The sequence below is a fragment of the Dama dama genome, chromosome 13, assembly GCF_033118175.1.
Source record: "Dama dama isolate Ldn47 chromosome 13, ASM3311817v1, whole genome shotgun sequence".
In the NCBI taxonomy this organism is placed as follows: domain Eukaryota; kingdom Metazoa; phylum Chordata; class Mammalia; order Artiodactyla; family Cervidae; genus Dama; species Dama dama.
Window position 1 is genome coordinate 17189081 of NC_083693.1, and position 18902 is coordinate 17207982.

Sequence of the window (18902 nt, forward strand, 5' to 3'; positions counted from 1 at the left end):
CCCGGCCCCATCCTCCCTTTCCGAGCACCTCACGTTTCTTCTCTCCTGGCAGGTCCTTTGGGGTTGTCCTCTGGGAGATTGCCACGCTGGCCGAGCAGCCGTACCAGGGCCTGTCCAACGAGCAGGTCCTTCGCTTCGTCATGGAGGGTGGCCTTCTGGACAAGCCGGACAACTGTCCTGACATGCTGTACGTATGTGCTGGGTCCCTGTGGCCTGGCGGTGCTGGACCGGCCAGAGCAATTGAGATGAGGGTTTATCTTAATGGAAGAACCTGGGCATTTGGGCTGGTGCCTTAATCCCACCCCGTCTTCCTTAATCCTGGGAAGATTTTTGCATTGCAGTTTCTCAGGCCAAATGTCTTTGTGAAATACTTGACCAAAGCAATCCCTGCCAATCTTCTCTAGGCAGAGTTGTTTTAAAAAAAAAAAAAAGGAGCAACCTGACACTTGATTACTCTGAAACCACAGCCCTGGGCTGCTCCCCAGCCATTGGCAGGGCTCCTCCAGGCTTCCGGGGGTGACCTCAGACCTGCTGCAGGCCGCTCCAGGACGCTGCCACCACCTGTGTTCCCCTCGGGTTTCTTCCATTAGGTGTTTACAAAAGTCATAAGAAGTGTGAGGGGTGGGCTCCTGGCAACCTCCTCCAGCAGCCGTGCGGACCGGAAGGCAGTTCAGGGGGCCTCCTGGCACACGGCTTTCTGTCCTGAGATTCGTCAGGAATGGGAAACGGTCCACCAGCCTCGTGGGCCTCCCTGCTCGGTGTTCTTAGGGCAAGGGTGTTCTTATCCCCTCTGTCTGTGGTGGTCAGCGCTGCTGAAGGTGTGAGGGTGTGCAGATGTGCTGCAGTTGGGTCGTCAGGCGCAGACAGGCATGGGTGAGGAGCATTGGGCTTGCTTTTGACATGCACCTTAAGGCAGGGCTCACGATTTTCTGGATCCCGATACGTGGGAGGTAGGCTACCACTAATACCTCAAGACCAATCCAAGAATTTTCCAGAAGCGCTTTTCAGGACAGGTTTGGCCTCACCTTGGAAAAGACCCCAGAGGAGTTGGGCTGTCTCTCTGTCCATGTGGAAGCCCCCCCCACCCCCTCCAGATCTGCCGCCTCCCCGCCTCCAGCCCCGCAGCACCAGCCTCGAGTGAGCCCTGGCTGGGGGGAGGGCCGCACCGTGGCCGGATGGTGCAGACGTGAGTCAGGGCCGTGCCGAGTAGGGACCAGGGAGATCAGCCCAACAGCCGGGAAGGCTCGGTTCACTTGGTCTCTCAAGGTTTCCATGGATCGGAAAATGGGGACGCTGGGTTCTCTGCTCCATGTGACAAGGTTGAGATCAAGATGTCAAGCCTGGCTGTGACCATCTGGGGCTCCCAGGCCCCTTCGGGCTGCTGTCAGGAGTCGGCTCCTTGTGGCTATAGGACTGAGGTCCCCGGGTCTGCTGGCTCCCAGCTCCTGGTCCTTGCCACCACTCCCTGCCACGAGCTTCTCAGCGAAGCAGCTTTCTTCTTCAAGGCCAGCAAGAGGACTTCCTCTGCTGCTATTGGCATTTTTCTTTTTTTTTTTTTACTTAATTAAGTCACATCCATGCTGGGTAATCTCCCTTTTGATTAACATAGAGTCAGTTATTAGAAGCCTAAATGAAGGAGGGAGATCCCATCATGTTCACAAGCCCCTCCCATGCAGGTGAGGGGATCATATGGGGTGTTTGCACCAGGGGAGGGGATCTTGGGGACCATCTTAGAGTCTGACGGCTGCAGCCTGGGAAGCAGAAACTCTTGTCTTGGCAATAAATCAGTTTTGATTTTTCCTCTAAAGCATGTTTAGTGTAGCTTCCAAGACTGGATCCCTAAGCTCCAGGTAGAGTGTGGGAGGGGTGGGTGGGATGGGGGAGGGGGGCGTAGGACCTGTTCTCCTGGCTCTGACTGTGCTGTTGCTTCAAGAGAACATTAGCTGTCCATAAGGAGTAGGCATCCTACTCCTTAGCTGCTGCCTCTGAGCATTTGCTCAGCCAAAGCCTGTTATGTCTCTAGGACAGCTTCCATGGAGTTCGGAAAGAGGCCAGAGAATGCCACAGGAAAGGCAGCATCTTTGCCTCAGTGTTTGTGTATGTGTGTGGAGGTGGGGTGCCCATTGATCACCTGAGCGTGGGTCTGGCCTAGGAAACCGGCACATGTCCTGGACGTGGGGCACAGAATACACCCACCGTGACAGGAAGCTCCACTTCTCAGGAGGCTGTGCGTCAGGGGGCACCAGGCATCCTGGATCCCTCACCAACAGACTGCCTAGCACAGCGTCTTCAGACTTCGGGACCCAGAGCTGGCAGAGAACTCAGACAGCTGCTCAGTGCGATTTCTTGCCCCCTTGTGGAAACTCTCCCTCTTCTCCTCTGTATTTTTTTAATTTTTTTTTTAGTTGCAGCATAACGTTATCTGAAACCTAACAGTTGAAGATGACAGTTAGCATTTTTTATCTCTCAGTGTTTGTGGAGGTCAGGGAGCCAGGAGCAGCTTAGCTCTCCTGAGGTCACAGTCCGGCTGGCAGCCAGGGTTACACTCATCCGAAGGCTTGAGTGGGGCTGGGATCCATGTCCAGAGCAGAGCACCCCCCCGCTGGGTGCCACGCGAGGCCTCAGTTCCTCTGTGATGCTGCTTCAGGGTCCTCCTGCTGTGTGGCTGGCTTCTCCTAGGGCAGGGCTCGGCAGGCCTTTTCTCCAGAAGGACATATGGTAAGTGGCAGGTAGTAAATATTTTCAGTGCTGTGGCCTCTGCGATCTCAACTGCAGCTGCTCATCTGGCTGTTTACAGGGGCAGCCAGAGACATCATAGGAGCAGGCGTGACAGGCGCGCTGATGATCCAGGGAAGCTTGATGTCTGGGTCCTTTATTTGAATTTCACATAGCTTTCGTTTTGTCGCAAAATATTGTTCTTGTTTGATTTTTTTTCCCAACCATTTATTGATAGAGATATAAAAGTCATCCTTAGCTCCCAGGCCTTGCAGAATCAGCAGGCCAGATGTGGCCCGTGGGCCCGGAGCTTGCCCACCATGCCCAGGGCAGTCACTCCCGTGGCAGAGCAGGAACCACGCATGGTGTTCCTCGTGGCCTGGCAGTCATGCTCCTCGGTGTCCAGCGCTTCCTGTGGGCTCTGTCTGATGTGACGGCAGATTCTGTGAGGCGTGGACACCGGGACGTGAGGGTCTTGGAGGTCAGCCACCATGCCCGACTGGTGACTGCCCTCCACCGTGAGCAGTGTAGCCACGGTACTGTCGGCAGCCCATGAGAAGAACGATCTTCCTTCAGAACAAAAGCATAAGTAATGGACTTTGAGGAATGATGCCCGCTGAATTTGTATGAGCGTGTCTGGTGCCAGGAGAGAACCTAACGCTGGCAGTGGTGGTGTGCTAGCAAGCGTAGCAGCAGTCCAGGAACGCAGGTGTGAGCTTTGTTCGTGTGGTTTGGGGGTGGTGGGAGGTGAGGCACTGTTCCTGAGCTTTCTCTCTTTGACTTGAGTCATCATTGTTTCTGAGAAACTTGTGGGCCGCCTGAAGCTGATCTGCCTCCAGGTGACAGGAGCTTTATCATAATTTAATATGCCTGGGAAGCAGCACCCCTGCCCTGGGAAAGGCAGCGCATTTCCTGTTCCCAGCCTGGAGTGACAAGGAAACGTACGTGGTGCGGCCACTCTGGGATATTAAATGTATAATTCAGGAGGCCTTTCTGCCCTGCCAGCCAGAACCCTCTTGGCAAACTTTCTCTCTTCTAAGAAAGCGAGAGGAGGCAAGTTGGTTTCATAGAGAGTATCTATGTTGTCCTTTTGAATTTATTGATGAGTTTAGGTGAGGAAGACATGTTCTGGGAGATGGGGTTCTTTTATTACAAAATTGAAAGAATGACTCTTGTTTTCCCACAAGAGAGGAAAGTCACTGAGCCCCTGGGAGCTGCCTGAAAGCCGTGCTGGGCCCCACGTGGAACAGAGCTTATGTGCTTCGGTTTCGTGGTTCTGGAGGTGTGGATGACACCCACAGGGTAATGGGGCGGGTGTGCAAGGGCTGCTGGGGGACCTCAGCCCAGCGTCTTCGCTCGGCGGTGCCAAGGAGTTGCTGGCTGTTCTGAGCAGCCAGCAGTCCTGATGCCCTTCAGAGCACGGGCGCCCGGCTTCAGAGGAACGGCGTCGTGGACCGGGCCGTAGTGCAGCCGGGCCCGTGGGGCTCAGCCCTGAGATGCAGTGTGTACCGCTTAGCACAGGGTGGAGACCGATTGGCCTGTGGTTCCTTGACCTTGTCTCGCGCTCAGGCCTCCACAGTCAGGCTGCCAGTGTCCTGGAGCCCCTCTGAGCACGTGCTAGCTGCCCTGGCCCAGAGCCGGGGCTGCGGGGCGCGGTCCCCCTCCCAGCCAGCCCAGTGACTGAGAGGCCGGGGCGCAGGCGGAGCAGAACCGGGCGCCGAGCGGGGAGCATGCTGTCTGCCAACGGCCCCCCAGATCGTGCAGCTGGACCTCGGCCAGGGAGGCCTTCAGGGTGCGCTGTTCAAGAGGACTTGGAGCTTCTCAGTCCAGAGTCGTCAACTCACAGATGAGTCTGAAGCAAACTCGGTAGACTCTGATTGTCTTGCAGTTTTCAAGCACGGTTTTTCCCTGTTGCTGACTGTTAGAGATCCCGGGCCTGTCCTCTGGGAACCGAGCACTTGAGTGGGACGCAGACAGGCTGGGATGGCACTCGTGCCTGGAGAGCCTGCGGCTGCTTCCCCAGGGGCTGGGCCCCACCTGCGATCGCTGGCCTGAGACAGAGGCACGTGGGCTGAGCGTTCAAGCTGGCCCCAGCCCGCTGCCCCTGCCGGCCGAGGAGTGGGGCAGGAGCCTGAGTGTTCAGGGCTGCCGGGAGGCAAGGAGGGGTGCCGTGAGCCCTGCAGGTCCTCTCTGCAACGCCATCTCTTTGTCCTCATGGGGACGATGAGGCCACTCTTGGCAGGTGACCGCAGCCTGCCCACACAGCCGGGCTGAGGGTGGGGTGGAGACGGCCAGTGGCCTCCGCGGGCACACAGAGGTGGCGGCTCCATCTGCCCCTGCCCCTGCCCAGGTGACGGCCATGCACACGTGCACCTCCCGTGCGGGCATTCATTGCAAGATGGCTCCTGCTCCCCAGAGCTGACCAGTTGTTAAAAAAAAAAAATCTGCTTTTTTTAAAGAGGAGATTTATCAGCTCATGAATCGTTCTAGAGTCTACTGGAAAGTTTTCTTGTGGAGATAGTGTAAACAAGGTCTTGAATCTCGCTGAGGGAAAAAACACTGCCTTTTATGGGCAGCACTGGGGGTCCGTGCCTCTGGAGAGGTTCATACGCTGTCACGTGGCTTGTGTCTGCCGATGTCACTCACAGGCCTCCTCCCCTGCAGGGGGCACTCCCCAGCCCCAGGCTGAGGCACCCGGAGCCAGGACACATCACGTGTCCTTGGCCCTGGCTGCGCTTCTATTCAGGGATAAGCCAGTCATCTAGAGAGGAAATTGCAGCTGAGCCATCGAGAGGCATGTCGTGTATTTATGGCTCTTTATTTTTATTTTTTATTGGGGGGGGGGGGCATGTTGGTCCTTTTTCATAGGAAATGATGGAGGTGAGGATATGGAAGGGGGCTCGTTTGCCATCTGACCCAAGAACAAGTCACCAGTTTATCTGCAAAGCCCCCACAACATCTGTGACTGTCCATGGATGGCCAAGAGAGGGAGATGGGGCAGGACTGTGGTCTCTCTTGTTGAGGCTGAGAGCAAGTTTCTCTTTCTGAGGTTGGTGGTGGTGGTCAAAGTGCAAGCAGGTCATTTGTGAGACTTCCATTCCTGCCACACCCTCACTCATTTGGAGGTCTATAAAATGGGGCTTTATTATGATACACACCTTCCCAGACCCATGCAGAGTAATGCCGTATACACCCATAAAACTCCTGAGAGCACTGGTCGACTACTGTGGGGTTAGCGTTCTGACCTCGTGTAGGTGGCTTAGTTGGGAGGGGAAAAGATAGTCTTCATGTTTTGTCTAACTCTCCGCTAGAGCAGAGGTGGCAAGCTTTTTCTGCCAAGGGCCACACCGTAGGGCTCACAGGCCAAACCATCTCAACTATTCAGCTCGTACAACTACTGGTTTGAAAGCAGCCGCAGACCATGTGTCAACAAACGGGTGTTTCTGCTGCAGTAAAACTTGATTTACAAAAGCAGGCAGCCGGCCTCTCTTCTGTTCCCGCCCTCACTCAAGGTCACATCCTCTCCTCTCCGACTTGACATGACACCCTTCTCCCCAGGTCTTTCAGGGTGCCTGGCGGGTCTACCTGGTGGGTCGACCTTCCTGTCCCCTTGAGCTTTCTCTCTTTGAAGTGGTCTCTGGGACCAGACTCAGGTTTGTCAAGTGTCAGCCTGAGTCTGGAAGCCAGTTTGGGGGCACTTTGAGCTTCCTAGATGTGGGGCGTTCCATTGGGCCATTTTTATTGAAAAGTATCTCATTAGCCAGAAGTTTTGAAACAAAACATAAAACAGTTTCTGGCGAGAAAACAGAAGTGGAAGGGAAGGCACTCTGGTCTCCATGAGAAAAGGCCGCTGTCTGCTCAGAGCCGCCTCCACACTCCTGGCAGCCTGGACCTTGGTTCAGCCATCTCCCGCACGCCTGGAGGTCTGCGTAGCTGGAGCCCTCTGCATGCCGGGTGAATGAGGGGTGCCCCTCCTCCCGCAGCTGTGCTGAACCATTGTCAGAACCTGTGTTGGCTTTTTCTGCTTGTAGCCGCCTGTTATGGGGGCTCGGGCCCAATGCTGGGCCGGTCCCTGTGGCCATGTGATGCCGAGGCTTCCCAGGTGCCCTCTTTGCCCGCCCTGGCCCTGAGCAGGGACCCTGGCCCCAGGCTCTTGCTGGGTTCAGGGCAGCCCGTCTCCCAGGCTGGCTCTGCCACCTTGGGGCAGGCAGTGTGCAGCCTGAGCCCCAGCACTGGAAGGGGGCTGTGCGCCCCTTCTGTCTTGCAGCCACACTGCCTGGCACTGCCTGTCCTCGGTTCTCTGCCAGTGGCCCCCTGCACCCAGAAGGAAGCCTGGAAACAGCGTGTGTAGAACTGAAGGCAAGCGCTGTGGGGAAAACTGATCGTTGCTCAGCCTCCTCAGCATTCTCATTCTGGAAATAATGTTTACCCAGTGGCTGCAGGAGATGCTTCAGATAGAAGGCTGGTTTGCATTTTATGTAAATACGTGTAGTAAGAGGCTTTTATGGGTGGCTCAAACACCTACAAAGAATTCTCCTGCAATGTGGGAGGCCCTGGGTTCCATCCCTGGGGAAGATCCCCCAGAGGCGGAAATGGCAAACCCACTCCAGTGTTCTTGCCTGGAGAATCCCATGGACGGAGGAGCCTGGCGGGCTACAGTCCATGGGGTCGCAAAGAGTAGGACACAACTGAGCGACTGACACTTTGGCTTGTAATAACAGATTCTGTGTGGGACCTGTATTTGTCCCTCTCGGGATGTGAGAGTTAGGGTTGAGTCCTGCATGTGGGTGAAGTGACTGCAGCGGTGGACATAAGTCAGGAGAAGCTGAAGGCTACCTGTGTCAGAGAGAGACAGAGTAGAGACTCTCCCGTGTCAGAGAGAGACAAGTAGATACTCTCGCGTGTCGGAGAGAGACAGAGGAGAGACTCTCCCGTGTCGGAGAGAGACAGGCTGCTGGCCTGACTCGGCCTGCGCGTGCTCGCTGCGCCCGGTGTGGCGGGGCTCCTGGCCCGGCGCCCTCCGGGCGGGGCCCACCTCTGCCGTCTCCCCGCAGGTTTGAGCTGATGCGCATGTGCTGGCAGTACAACCCCAAAATGCGGCCTTCGTTCCTGGAGATCATCAGCAGCGTCAAGGACGAGATGGAGGCGGGCTTCCGGGAGGTCTCCTTCTACTACAGCGAGGAGAACAAGCCCCCGGAGCCGGAGGAGCTGGACCTGGAGCCCGAGAACATGGAGAGTGTGCCGCTGGATCCCTCGGCCTCCGCGGCCTCCCTGCCGCTGCCCGACAGACACTCAGGACACAAGGCCGAGAACGGCCCGGGCCCGGGCGTGCTGGTCCTGCGGGCCAGCTTCGATGAGAGGCAGCCCTACGCGCACATGAACGGGGGCCGCAAGAACGAGCGCGCCCTGCCCCTGCCCCAGTCCTCGACCTGCTGATCCCGGATCCCGGCCGTGCACACAGTAACGCGCGCGCGCGGCGGCGAGGGTGGGGAGAGTGTTCACAATCTATTCACAGCTTCCTGTACCTCAGTGGATCTTCAGAACTGCCATGGCTGCCCACAGGAGACGGCTTCTCTGCAGTAAACACATTTGGGATGTTCCTTTTCTCAATATGCAAGCCGCTTTTTATTTCCCTACACAAACCCTTAACTGACACGGGCCTTTAAGAACCTTAATGACAACACTTAATAGCAACACTTGAGAACCAAGTCTCCTCTCTCTCCCTGTCTCTCTCTCTCGCTCTCTCTTTCTCTCTCTCTCCACACCTTTCTCTTTCTTTCTGCTTCATGGTGGAAACACATCTGCCGCAAGCCCAGGCGGGACGCCCTCTGCATCAGATCGAAGCCAGGGCTGCCCATCTGCGGCCCCACATTGCCCTGAACACACCTGCCGGTCACCGTAGGTCTTTATAAAAAACACGTTGAGACGGGATTTTTTAAACTGTCTTTAACATTTTTAGGGACATACGAAATTTACAAAGGGCCATCGTTCACCCAAGGTTGTAACCATTGTTAACGCTGCCAAATTCTGCCAAAACCCCAACGTTTCTCCCTCAGCGCCCCCCACCATTCTCTCGTTTCCAGAGGCCTGGGCGAGCCGGGAGCTAGTCACTCGTTAAGGGCCGCGCTCCTGACGCCATGCACCTGGTCGTCCCCAGTGTTCCGAGTCTCGCGTTCACACAGGTCCATTGGCTTCTGACGAGGTTATTATTTGGGGGCACTGGACAGAATTGAGAGTCGCTCTCAGTGAGGATGGGGAGGAGCCAGCCTGGCCTCCCCACCCCCCCCTTTCTGCACCCCCACCTTCTAGCCCCCCCCAGGAATCCTGGAGGAAACAGGCCCTGTCGGGAGCCTGGACGACAGGCTCTGAGTAAAGGTCATCCACGTGCCCGTCTCCTGCCCCCGCCCAGCCCCCAAGGACACAGATGGGAAGGGGTTGCCAGGGACTCAGCCCAGCTGTTCATGCAGGTTTGCAAGGAAAGCAATTCCAACACCACAACAGTGCGAAGAAAAGCAGTAAATGGATTCAAGCATTCTAAGCTTTGTTGACATTTTCTCTGTTACTAGGACTTCTTCGTGGGTCTTACAGTTCTATGTTAGACCATGAAACATTTGCATACACATCGTCTTTAATGTCACTTTTATAACTTTTTTACGGTTCAGATATTCATCTATACGTCTGTACAGAAAAAAAAAAAAAAAAAAGCTGCTATTTTTTTTGTTCTTTATCTTTGTGGATTTAATCTATGAAAACTTTCAGGTCTACCCTCTTCCCTCTCTGCTCACTCCAAGAAACTTCTTATGCTTTGTACTAGAGTGCGTGACTTTCTTCCTCTCTTCCCAGTAATTGATACTTATATAACATAATTTGCCATGAACTGTTTGATGCCTTTTTATAAATACATAGCCCTCCCGGCTCCCCTTGCCCCATTAGTTCTGTTCTAACCCGTAGGCTCTGTGGGCACGAGGCTGGTGAGGGGGGCGCGGAGAGAAGGTGGGTGCCTGCCCCGACCCTCTCTCCCCAGCCTGCCCTCACACAGCGTCTGAGTCTGTTACAGTGCAAGACATGATACAAACTCAGGTCAGAAAAAAAAGGTTAAATATATCGCACATCCTTGTTCAGTGTTGGTACTCACCATTGTTGACAAGTCTCAGCTTCTCTTTCCCTTGCCTTTGTTTCAGTTGTGACACACATATATCTATTTTTTTAATTCTTGGGTACAACAGCAGTTTTAACTGCAGACACTAGGCATTTGGATTACTATTTTTTTTTAATGACTATTTAATCCTTCCATCCCACGGAACACAGCTGCTGAGTCCAGGGGTGCAGCGGCGCGCGCTCCAGCGGGCCCGTCTACGGCCTCCCGCCGCCACCCCGCCCCCGACCGGACCTACCTGTCTTTAGAACCAGAGACGCCCCGGGGGCTCCCCCGGCGCCCATGGGGAGTGGGGCGCAGGGGCGGTGTCCTCGCGGAGCCGCTGGCAGCCCCCCGGCAGGTCGGGACAGCGGGCGCCGCGGGGTGGAGGACCGTGCCCCCTGCCCCGGGCGGCCGGGGGCCTGGCCCAGGGGAGTCGTTACCCGGCCAGCAAGCCGAGTGCTCGGAACCCGGGGTCTCGTTTTGTTTAGCTTTTAGCACTTCTCACCAGAGTGATGACAGCACAAGAGTTGCTTCTGGGATGGAAATGTTTAAATTATGAGTGAGAACAAAGCGATAACAGTATGATGATTGCTAGTTGCGACTGGAGATTAAACACAAAAAAGGAAGTTGGTAGTGCTTTTTTGCTTGTCAGTAGTTGCAGTCCCACTATTTAGTCTGTGTCCCATAGTTTTTCCCTTAAAAAAAAAAAAAAGATGACAAAAAGAAAAAATTAGGGTATTATATGTAGGAGTTTTAATTTATTTTGTGATACCAGTTTCAATCACTGTAGAGAAGCCCCCTTATGAATTTAAATACTGAGAAAAGGGTTTGTGTGTGTGTGTGTGCGTGTGTGTAAGACAGGACAGTTTAGGGTTTTTTGTTTCTGTTTTTTTCCCAAACATTTATCTACCTCACTCTTATTTTTTATATGTGTATATATAAAAGGAGTACATCTCACATTTCTCAGCACCTGACAATATGCCGTTGATACTGGTAACCTCATGCACACCACAGGCCGCACACACCAGGGACGCGGGGCGAGGCCAGCCTGTGCCCCGGGGTCACAGCAGCGGGAGCTCACCTCCCCACTCGCCTTCCTCTGCGGCGGCCCGTTTGGCGCCGCTCCTGTTCTCCCCCTGACTCAGTTTCCCAAGAGGCGGGGAGGGTCCCGGCAGGTTGTCTTGGAAACCAGCTACTCGGTGCAGACTGGGGGGAGGGGCAGTGGTTTCCAGTCTGGGGACCAGGCCGAGCCAGGGCCCCCACCTCCCCTGTGGCCGCGGGGTGGCCGCTGGACCCCCAGCCGGGTCAACTCAGCCCCCCTACGGCCACGTGGGCTCCAAGAGCAGGCGAGCGCCTCCTACTGCGGCTTCCCGACCTGGTGGTGGCCAGCCCCGGGTAGGACGTTCGGAGAAGAGTCCCCGCCTCCCTGTCCAGGCTGTTCTCTCCACCTGGCCCTCACCTCCTTCCCAGGGGCAAACAAAGACGTACCAAACCTTTGGGCTGGAAGGGGCAGTGCCTCCTCCCCCTGCTCCCGCTGCTCACCGGCGGACGGCGCGCCCTCCAGCAGCTGCTCTCACAGGCACTGGCGTTTCATCTGGGAAATGCAGTGGGGGGTGGGGGTGGGGGAATCGCCCCAAGTGTGGCGGCTCCTTTCTGCTCCCAGGACTGCAGCTGTGCTCAGGAGCTCCTCTCCTGCGGGAACACCCCTCTCCTTCCCCAAGTCCCCTGGCATCTTTAAGGTCATTGAGAAGTAGTGTCTGATCAGGGTTTCCCGCTTCCACACTGTAGGTGACCCCGTGGAATAGTGGCCTCTCCTCCGTTTTGCACATACCTACCGGTTTCCACAACTGGATTTCTACAGATCATTCAGCTGGTTATTAGGGTTTCGTTTAAACTGTCCGAGTTGTTGGTGTCACTTTTTGTTTTATGTAGGTGGTTTTCCTTTAAGTAGAGAGAAAACACTTAACAGTATAGCGCCCATCATAACAAATGCTTCAGAAACACTTAAATAAAAGAGAATTTTTTGCTTGTGTGATGGTGCAGTCATTTTACTGGACCAAACCACCCACCTTAACTATACCAAGGCATCATCTGTCCACAGTTCTAGCCTAATTTTATGCTCATTTCCCACCTCTTCTTGGCTTCCTCCTTTGTATGCTCCAAATAACTTAAGCTGAGTTGTGGCATTCTCCATGCAGCCTCCTTCTGACAGCAGCTTGCACTGCTTGACGTGACGTGAACCACTGAGGCACATCATTGAATTGATGTGAGCATTAAAACCTGATCATACACAGCCCTTCCCTGAGGCAGCAGGAGCTGGTGTATTCTGGAGACGTTGTTGAACTGCAGCTGGGTGAGACCCAGACCACCCCAGGACTCCCTTAGAGGATGTCCTGACATTTGACACAGTTGGAATGAGCTTCCTCCTTGGAAGATAGAAGACCATGTTCATGGCCAACACTGGCCTTTCCTTCCAGCCTGTTTCTTATGACTTGGAACAACATTTCAATAATAGAGAAAAAAAAAGAATGGTTATTGTGGAACTACTCAATGGAAAAATGCTTGGCATGAAGTGGTATGTTTTCAGTTGGGTAACAGATGTCAGAGCCAAGTATGACGCCAAATTCTAGGCCAGTTCGTTCCACTGAAGCCTCTTTCTCAGCAGCCCACCTCTGCTGGCAGGTGGCTGTACGGGATACAGGCCGCTGTTACGACAAGGTCACACGTAGCTCAGAGCGGTGAGAAGGCTAGGATACTTGGTCCAAGGTCCTCAGCTGTTACTGTTGGGTCCTCCGGCCAGACAGTGTCAAAGGCAACTCTTCCCAGAACACAGGCACCCTCCAGTTGACAGTAAAGCTCCATGGTATGCCTTGGCCCATTCCAGCAGTCCCAGTAATGCATTTAAGGTTTGGGGTTTGTTCTTTTGTTAATATTACTTTTGTGTTTGTTGGCTGTCTTTCCATTTCCTGGGCTAAGCAGCATTGGGAGACATGGCCCAGAGATCCACTCTTTAAGAACCAGTGATGAAAATCAAACTCTTAACTCCACTCTGACATAGTGGGTGGTACAAATGAGAACTTCAAGAGAGGATGTTGCTTAATTGAACCTCTGTTGTGAGAGATGCTGAAGATACAGACCTTGGACAGGCCAGAGGGTTTCATTTTTGGCCTCCAGCTTAGATGACTAGTTGGTCATTTAGAGAAAAAGCAGATGAACACTCCTTGATGGTGGAATGAGGAGGTGGCAGGAAACCATTGTAACAGGGATCGTGAATGACATGGACAGAGGAAAGCATGAGCAGAAGGTACAGGGCTTGGAAGGAAGGTACAGGGCTTGGAAGAAGTGTGGGCTGTGCTTGGAACTTGATGGTTTCAGAAGGTATCAGACCACATCAAGGCTCAACAGTCATCCATGGGCATTTGGTGTCAAGAGATAAAAATTAACATCCTACTTTGGAAACTGTTACTGCGGAGTTCAGTCAAATTGTTCAAGAACACGAACTGCATCGCACCCGTCAGTTGTCAGTTCTGGGGCATGACTTTAGGGTTTTGTTTTATTTTGTTTATGCAAGAACATAATGATCACTCATCTGTATGTCCACGTTTGTGTGTGTCCACATCTTTCTGGTAAACATCATTGTAATTAGTCACTCATTAGCATTTTCAATAGGGCTCTTAAGTCCAGTAGATTACGGGTAGTCAGTTGACGAAGATCTGGTTTACAAGAACTAATTCAATGTTTCATTGCATTTTTGTAAGAACATAGAATAATTTTATAAAATGTTTGTAGTTTATAATTGCTGAGAATAATTTAAAGACACTTTTTTTCTCTCTGTGTGCAAATGTGTATTTGTGATCCATTTTTTTAGGACACCTGTTTACTAGCTAGCTTTACAAGATGCCAAAAAAAGGATTTTTCCCTGACCCAAGCCGTGGTTCATCCTCTTTCCCCCCTTGCTTTGTGCCCTAGTTTATAACAAAGGAATGATGATTTAAGAAGTAGTTCTGTATCTTCAGTATCTTGGTCTTCCAGAACCCTCTGGTTGGGTAGGGGGATCATCTTTTACTGCTCATTTCCCTTTGGAGTGTAGCTACTTTAACAGACTGAAAGAACCTCATTGGCCAAGCAAATCGCAGAGGTGTTGCAGCCCCGCAGTGCCGCGGCACCGTCCACACCGTTGGGCTGGCTGGTAGCTGTACTTTTAGGCGGTGCCCCAAGATGGAAGGACTCCATCGCACGGCTCCTGGTTTTCACAATGAGCACAGCACACAGACTGCCGCAGAAAGATGATAATTCTGGCGCACGCAGGCCATTTGCTTCCATGCCTCATATTATGATTAATGCTTTGCTATGACAAAGAAGAGACCCTGTTTTTATTTGAGGCAGAACACCGAACATAGATGTTTTTCAATAGAAAACAAACTTTTTAATAAAAACGACACACATTCAAGATCTTTTTTAAGTTTGACTCGTTTCTTCCTGCTCTCAGTGGGTTATTGGCCATATCAACACAGCTCCACAAAATCCCCACCACTGGAAACACCTGGGTGTTTTGTGCTACATGGGAGAAAGGTCCAGAAACAATTTGGGTTTTGTTTGCACTTTTCCTTTGGATGTTTGGTGTTGCGCAGACACAACCACAGGTGACGGATGCTTGGCAAAGACACCTGTCTGCTTTCTAAGCCAGTGAGGTTGAGGTTGGGGGTTTTGCCAGAGTTTGTCTACCTCTGGGACAAAAAAAAAAAAAATCAAACCAGAAGGCACGATGGAATGGATGCATCACAAATAATGCATTTTCTGAGTTTTCTTGTTTAAAAAAAAGTTTTTAAAAAAAAAAGGTAAAAAAATTAAAAAAAGGTAATAACATGGCCAATTTGTTACATAAAATGACTTTCTGTGTATAAATTATTCCTAAAAAATTCCTCTGTTTATATAAAAAAATCAGTAGATGAAAAAAATTTCAAAATGTTTTTTTGTATATTCTGTTGTAAGAATTTATTCCTGTTATTGCGATATACTCTGGATTCTTTACATTACCGAAAAAAAGAAACTTTGTCTATTTTGAATGGCTGAAGCTAAGGCAACTTTAGTTTCTCTTACTCTGCTTTTTTCTAGTAGTTAAAGTACTACATGGTTTAAGTTAAATAAAAGAATTCTGTATGCATGTTGGTCTCTGATTTTGCCCCTCCCCACCCCTTCTGGAAGAATCACCACACTTCTGAGCAGGGAAGCTGAGCTACGGGCGGTGTGTGTGTTCACACATGGCGCTGGGTGGTGTTCTGTGTGAAGGCTTCACCCCGTTTCTGACAGCTGAACCTTCTCGGCCTGCGAATTACGGGTGAACAGGAAAGCTAGTCTCTCCATTACGTCAGCCAGAAGAAATTTTGAATTTCTATAAAATATAGACACCTGTACTGGATTTTTGACTGCTGTGTAGGCTTTTCCATAGACAAAAGTCAGTCCAGGGCAGGTTTCGTCTGGGCGATTCTGGGGCAAAGGACTTTCTTCACACTTTGATGTCCTTGTTGGTCCCTCACGGCCCGCACACCTCCTCAGGGGGTACAGGCAAGGCCTCGGACACGCACACAGGGTGCTCACAGCTCACTGGTGCTGCAGAGACGTGTTAGCTGCTTTTCAGCCGATGATCCTGGCCTACCCCAGTATGTTGTGTGAAGTCGCTTCAGGCCTGTCCGACTCTGTGCGACCCTAGGGACTGTAGACACCAGGCTCCTCTGTCCACGGGGTTCTCCAGGCAAGAATCCTGGAGTGGGTCGTCATGCCCACCTCCAGGGGATCTTCCGGATCCAAGGGTTGAACCCACATCTCTTCCGTCTCCAGCACAGGCAGGTGGGTTCTTTACCATTAGCTCCACCTGCGAATCCCTGACGCAAAGACTGCAAATCCAAGGGTCATTATCTTTGCCAGAGGAAATGTCATGGTAGGAAGTGTGAAGACATGTTCTAAGGAAACAAGCTGTACATGTTCTAGAGTCAAACCTTACACATCGGAAGACAAGCTGATCATTTATTAGACTTTGATCATGGGACGTTATACATCAGTAGTAAAATCAGGCTACTGGACAAAGGGGGCTAACTAGCCAGGTGTAGGCAGTCCAAGTAAATGAAAGTCTGTGCTTGCTTACGACCTGGTGTCAGGGACTTGGACCCAAAAACAAGAAACAGGGGACTCTCAACTCTTGGTGTTGCCCTGGAGTTTTGCTTCCCATGGTCACGGAGGGCCTGGCACCTGGGAGACCTTCACTAGAGGACCCGTGACTCACAGCAGGCTCAACGTGCGGCTCGGGTGGGCATCTCACCTCTGGAAGGAGCCCAGATTCCCACCACCCTGGGCAGGTGGCGCTGCGCCTCCAGGCTGCAGAGGCGCAGTCTGCGCCCGTCCTCAGCCAGGGGAGCAGCAGGGTCTCCTGAGGATGAAGGTGCTGGGGCTGAAAGGTGCGAGACCCTCCCCACCGCGCCCCTGCTCCAGCCCACAGTCCTGCAGAACTACTGTAGCCACACTCTCAGGTCCGGCTATGAGCCCACACGCAGCGCGCTCTCACCACTGATGGACGTTCTCATCCGTTCTCTCACCAGGTCTTCACAGTAACCCTGCAAAGGAAAGATTTCTATTCCTCTGTTTTACAGATGAGAAAACACGCAGACACGTCCAAGACCCCACAGCTGTTAAATGACCGACCCAGGGCTGAGCCTTTTGAAGCTGTGTCAGCTTTCAAACCGTCTCAGAACTGCCCGCACCTCAGCTGTAACTAAAGAGACCCCAGTATGTATCGGGGGGATGGCAGGCCACTTAGACCACAAGCTGAGCAGGTCTCTGGCTGCTCCCGCAAGAACCCTGGAGGCCACAGGGGGCGGGAGATGACGGGTGTTCATCAAGAGCTCTGGGCCTCTGACTGATGACATCTAAACGTCTGCTTGGCGCCAAGCCACACGCATTTTACAATCTGAAATAACACTGGGGCTGGGTCCCAGGGGAGGCCTGGTACCGCTGTCCTGAGATGAGCTTAAAATAAGGCGGGGTGGGGGAGTGGCCCAGAGCTCTGGGTAGCAGGTGGTTGCCTACAGTTGCAGAACGCTCTCCTCATTAACAGCCGAGCAGCCAGCCCTGTGATTGGTGTCCAGACCACCCCGCCCCTCCTGCGGCCTTTGATCTGCTACAGTAGGACTTTGATCTGTTCTATGTCAAGTGAGCCCGTTCCATTTGCAAAGGGGTCCTGTAGAATCTATTGCAAACACATGAGTGTGCTGGAGGGCTAATGGTAAAGTGCGTTCCTTGGCCCAGTTCCTTTGTTACTAAGGTACAGCTGCTTTTTCTTACACTGAATAAATCTGGGCATTAAGTGATGATCTTTCTTTAAATGAAATTAAGTAGAAAATTACAGTGTGAGCACACCAACACAACAAGAAATTTCCCTGAGCTCAGCTCTTCCTCCAAAATATAATATGGCCAAAGGGGTTCCAATGGAAAGCTGCCCCCAGAACACACTGGAAAAGTAAAACCTCGCTGTGAGCAGCTTGGCACAGTGCCATAAAGCAAAATGAAAGATGTAAAGGGGAGGTTCTGTTTCTTAAAAGGCAGGAAAATACTGTCCATGGTAGAAGAGCTAAACCCAGCTATTAACCTTTGTTTTGGGGCCAGACACTACGGGGGGAATGTTACATGGCATGGCTACCATGAGAAGCGGTATAGCAGCACCTCCAAAAAAGTAAACTCAGAATTACCACATGATCCAGCAATCCCACTAGGTATTGTCACACATGCACACATACACACACACACACAACTAAACCAGGATTCTAAGAGATATTTGCACACCAGTGTTCATAGCAGTAGTATTTTCACAACAGCCAAAAGGTGGAAGCAACCCAGTGTCCATCGAAAGGTGAATGGATAAACAAAATGTAGTCTATATATACAATGGGGTATTGAGTGAGTGAGTGAAGTTGCTCAGTCATGTCCGACTCTTTGTGACCCCATGGACTGTAGCCTACCAGGCTCCTCCTTCCGTGGGATTCTCCAGGCAAGAATACTGGAGTGGGTTGCCATTTCCTTCTCCAGGGGATCTTGCTGACTCAGGGATCGAACCCGGGTCTCCTGCACTGCAGGCAGATGCTTTAACCTCTGAGCCACCAGGGAAGCCTCAGCCTTAAAGGAAGGAAATTCTGATGCATGCCACATGGATCAACCTTGAAGATATTTTGCTAAGTGAAATAAGCCAGTCACAAACGGACAAAAGTTCCATTAATATGAGGTGTCCAGAGTGAAAGATTGGAGAAGGCAATGGCACCCCACTCCAGTACTCTTGCCTGGAGAATCCCATGGACGGAAGAGCCTGGGGGGCTGCAGTCCATGGGGTTGCTAAGAGTCGGACACAACTGAGCGACTTCACTTTCCCTTTTCACTTTCCTGCACTGGAGAAGGAAATGACAACCTACTCCAGCGTTCTTGCCTGGAGAATCCCAGGGACGGGAGAGCCTTGGTGGGCTGCCATCTATGGGGTCGCACAGAGTCAAACATGACTGATGTGACTTAGCAGCAGCAGAGTGTCAGATTCAGAGAGGGAGGGTAGAATGGTGGATGTTAAGGGCCACAGGGAGAAGGGAGAAGATAATGCTTAATGAGTGTGGAGTTTCAGTTTGGGGGGATGATGGTGGCAAGGGTTGCCCAAGTCAATGTACATATTGCCACTGAGCACTAAAAAATGGTTAAAATGATGAATTTCATGTTATGTATATTTTATGACTTTTTTTATGAAGTTAGAAAAAGCCCAAACACTAGAGACTTGGTGGCTCAGAGGGCGCTCGCAGCACCTGGATGCACAGGCTCAGACGACCAGCGTGGGGCGCCCGCAGTGGTGGCTGCACCCGTTTTCCCAAGGTCGGCCAGTCACAGGTCATCCCACCACATGGGGCTCTGGGGAACGAAGCAGAGGTCCCAGCGATCAGGAATCACAAAGGCCCGAGACATAGACTTTAAGAGGGGAAAAAGACATTACTAGCACTTCATTTTATTGTCAGGAAAACCATAACTG

The 18902-nt window shown here is 52.2% G+C and overlaps 1 protein-coding gene across 1 annotated transcript in view; it reads left to right on the top strand.

The window, feature by feature from the left end:
* Positions 1 to 15017, top strand: part of IGF1R (insulin like growth factor 1 receptor) — a 298923-nt gene extending 283906 nt beyond the window's left edge. Inside the window, exons 20-21 of the mRNA XM_061158611.1 lie at positions 53 to 187; positions 7770 to 15017. Of these exons, the coding sequence (XP_061014594.1) occupies positions 53 to 187; positions 7770 to 8151 (517 nt within the window). The 3' untranslated portion in view covers positions 8152 to 15017. The remainder of the gene's footprint in view (positions 1 to 52; positions 188 to 7769) is intronic.
* Positions 15018 to 18902: the final 3885 nt, after the last annotated feature.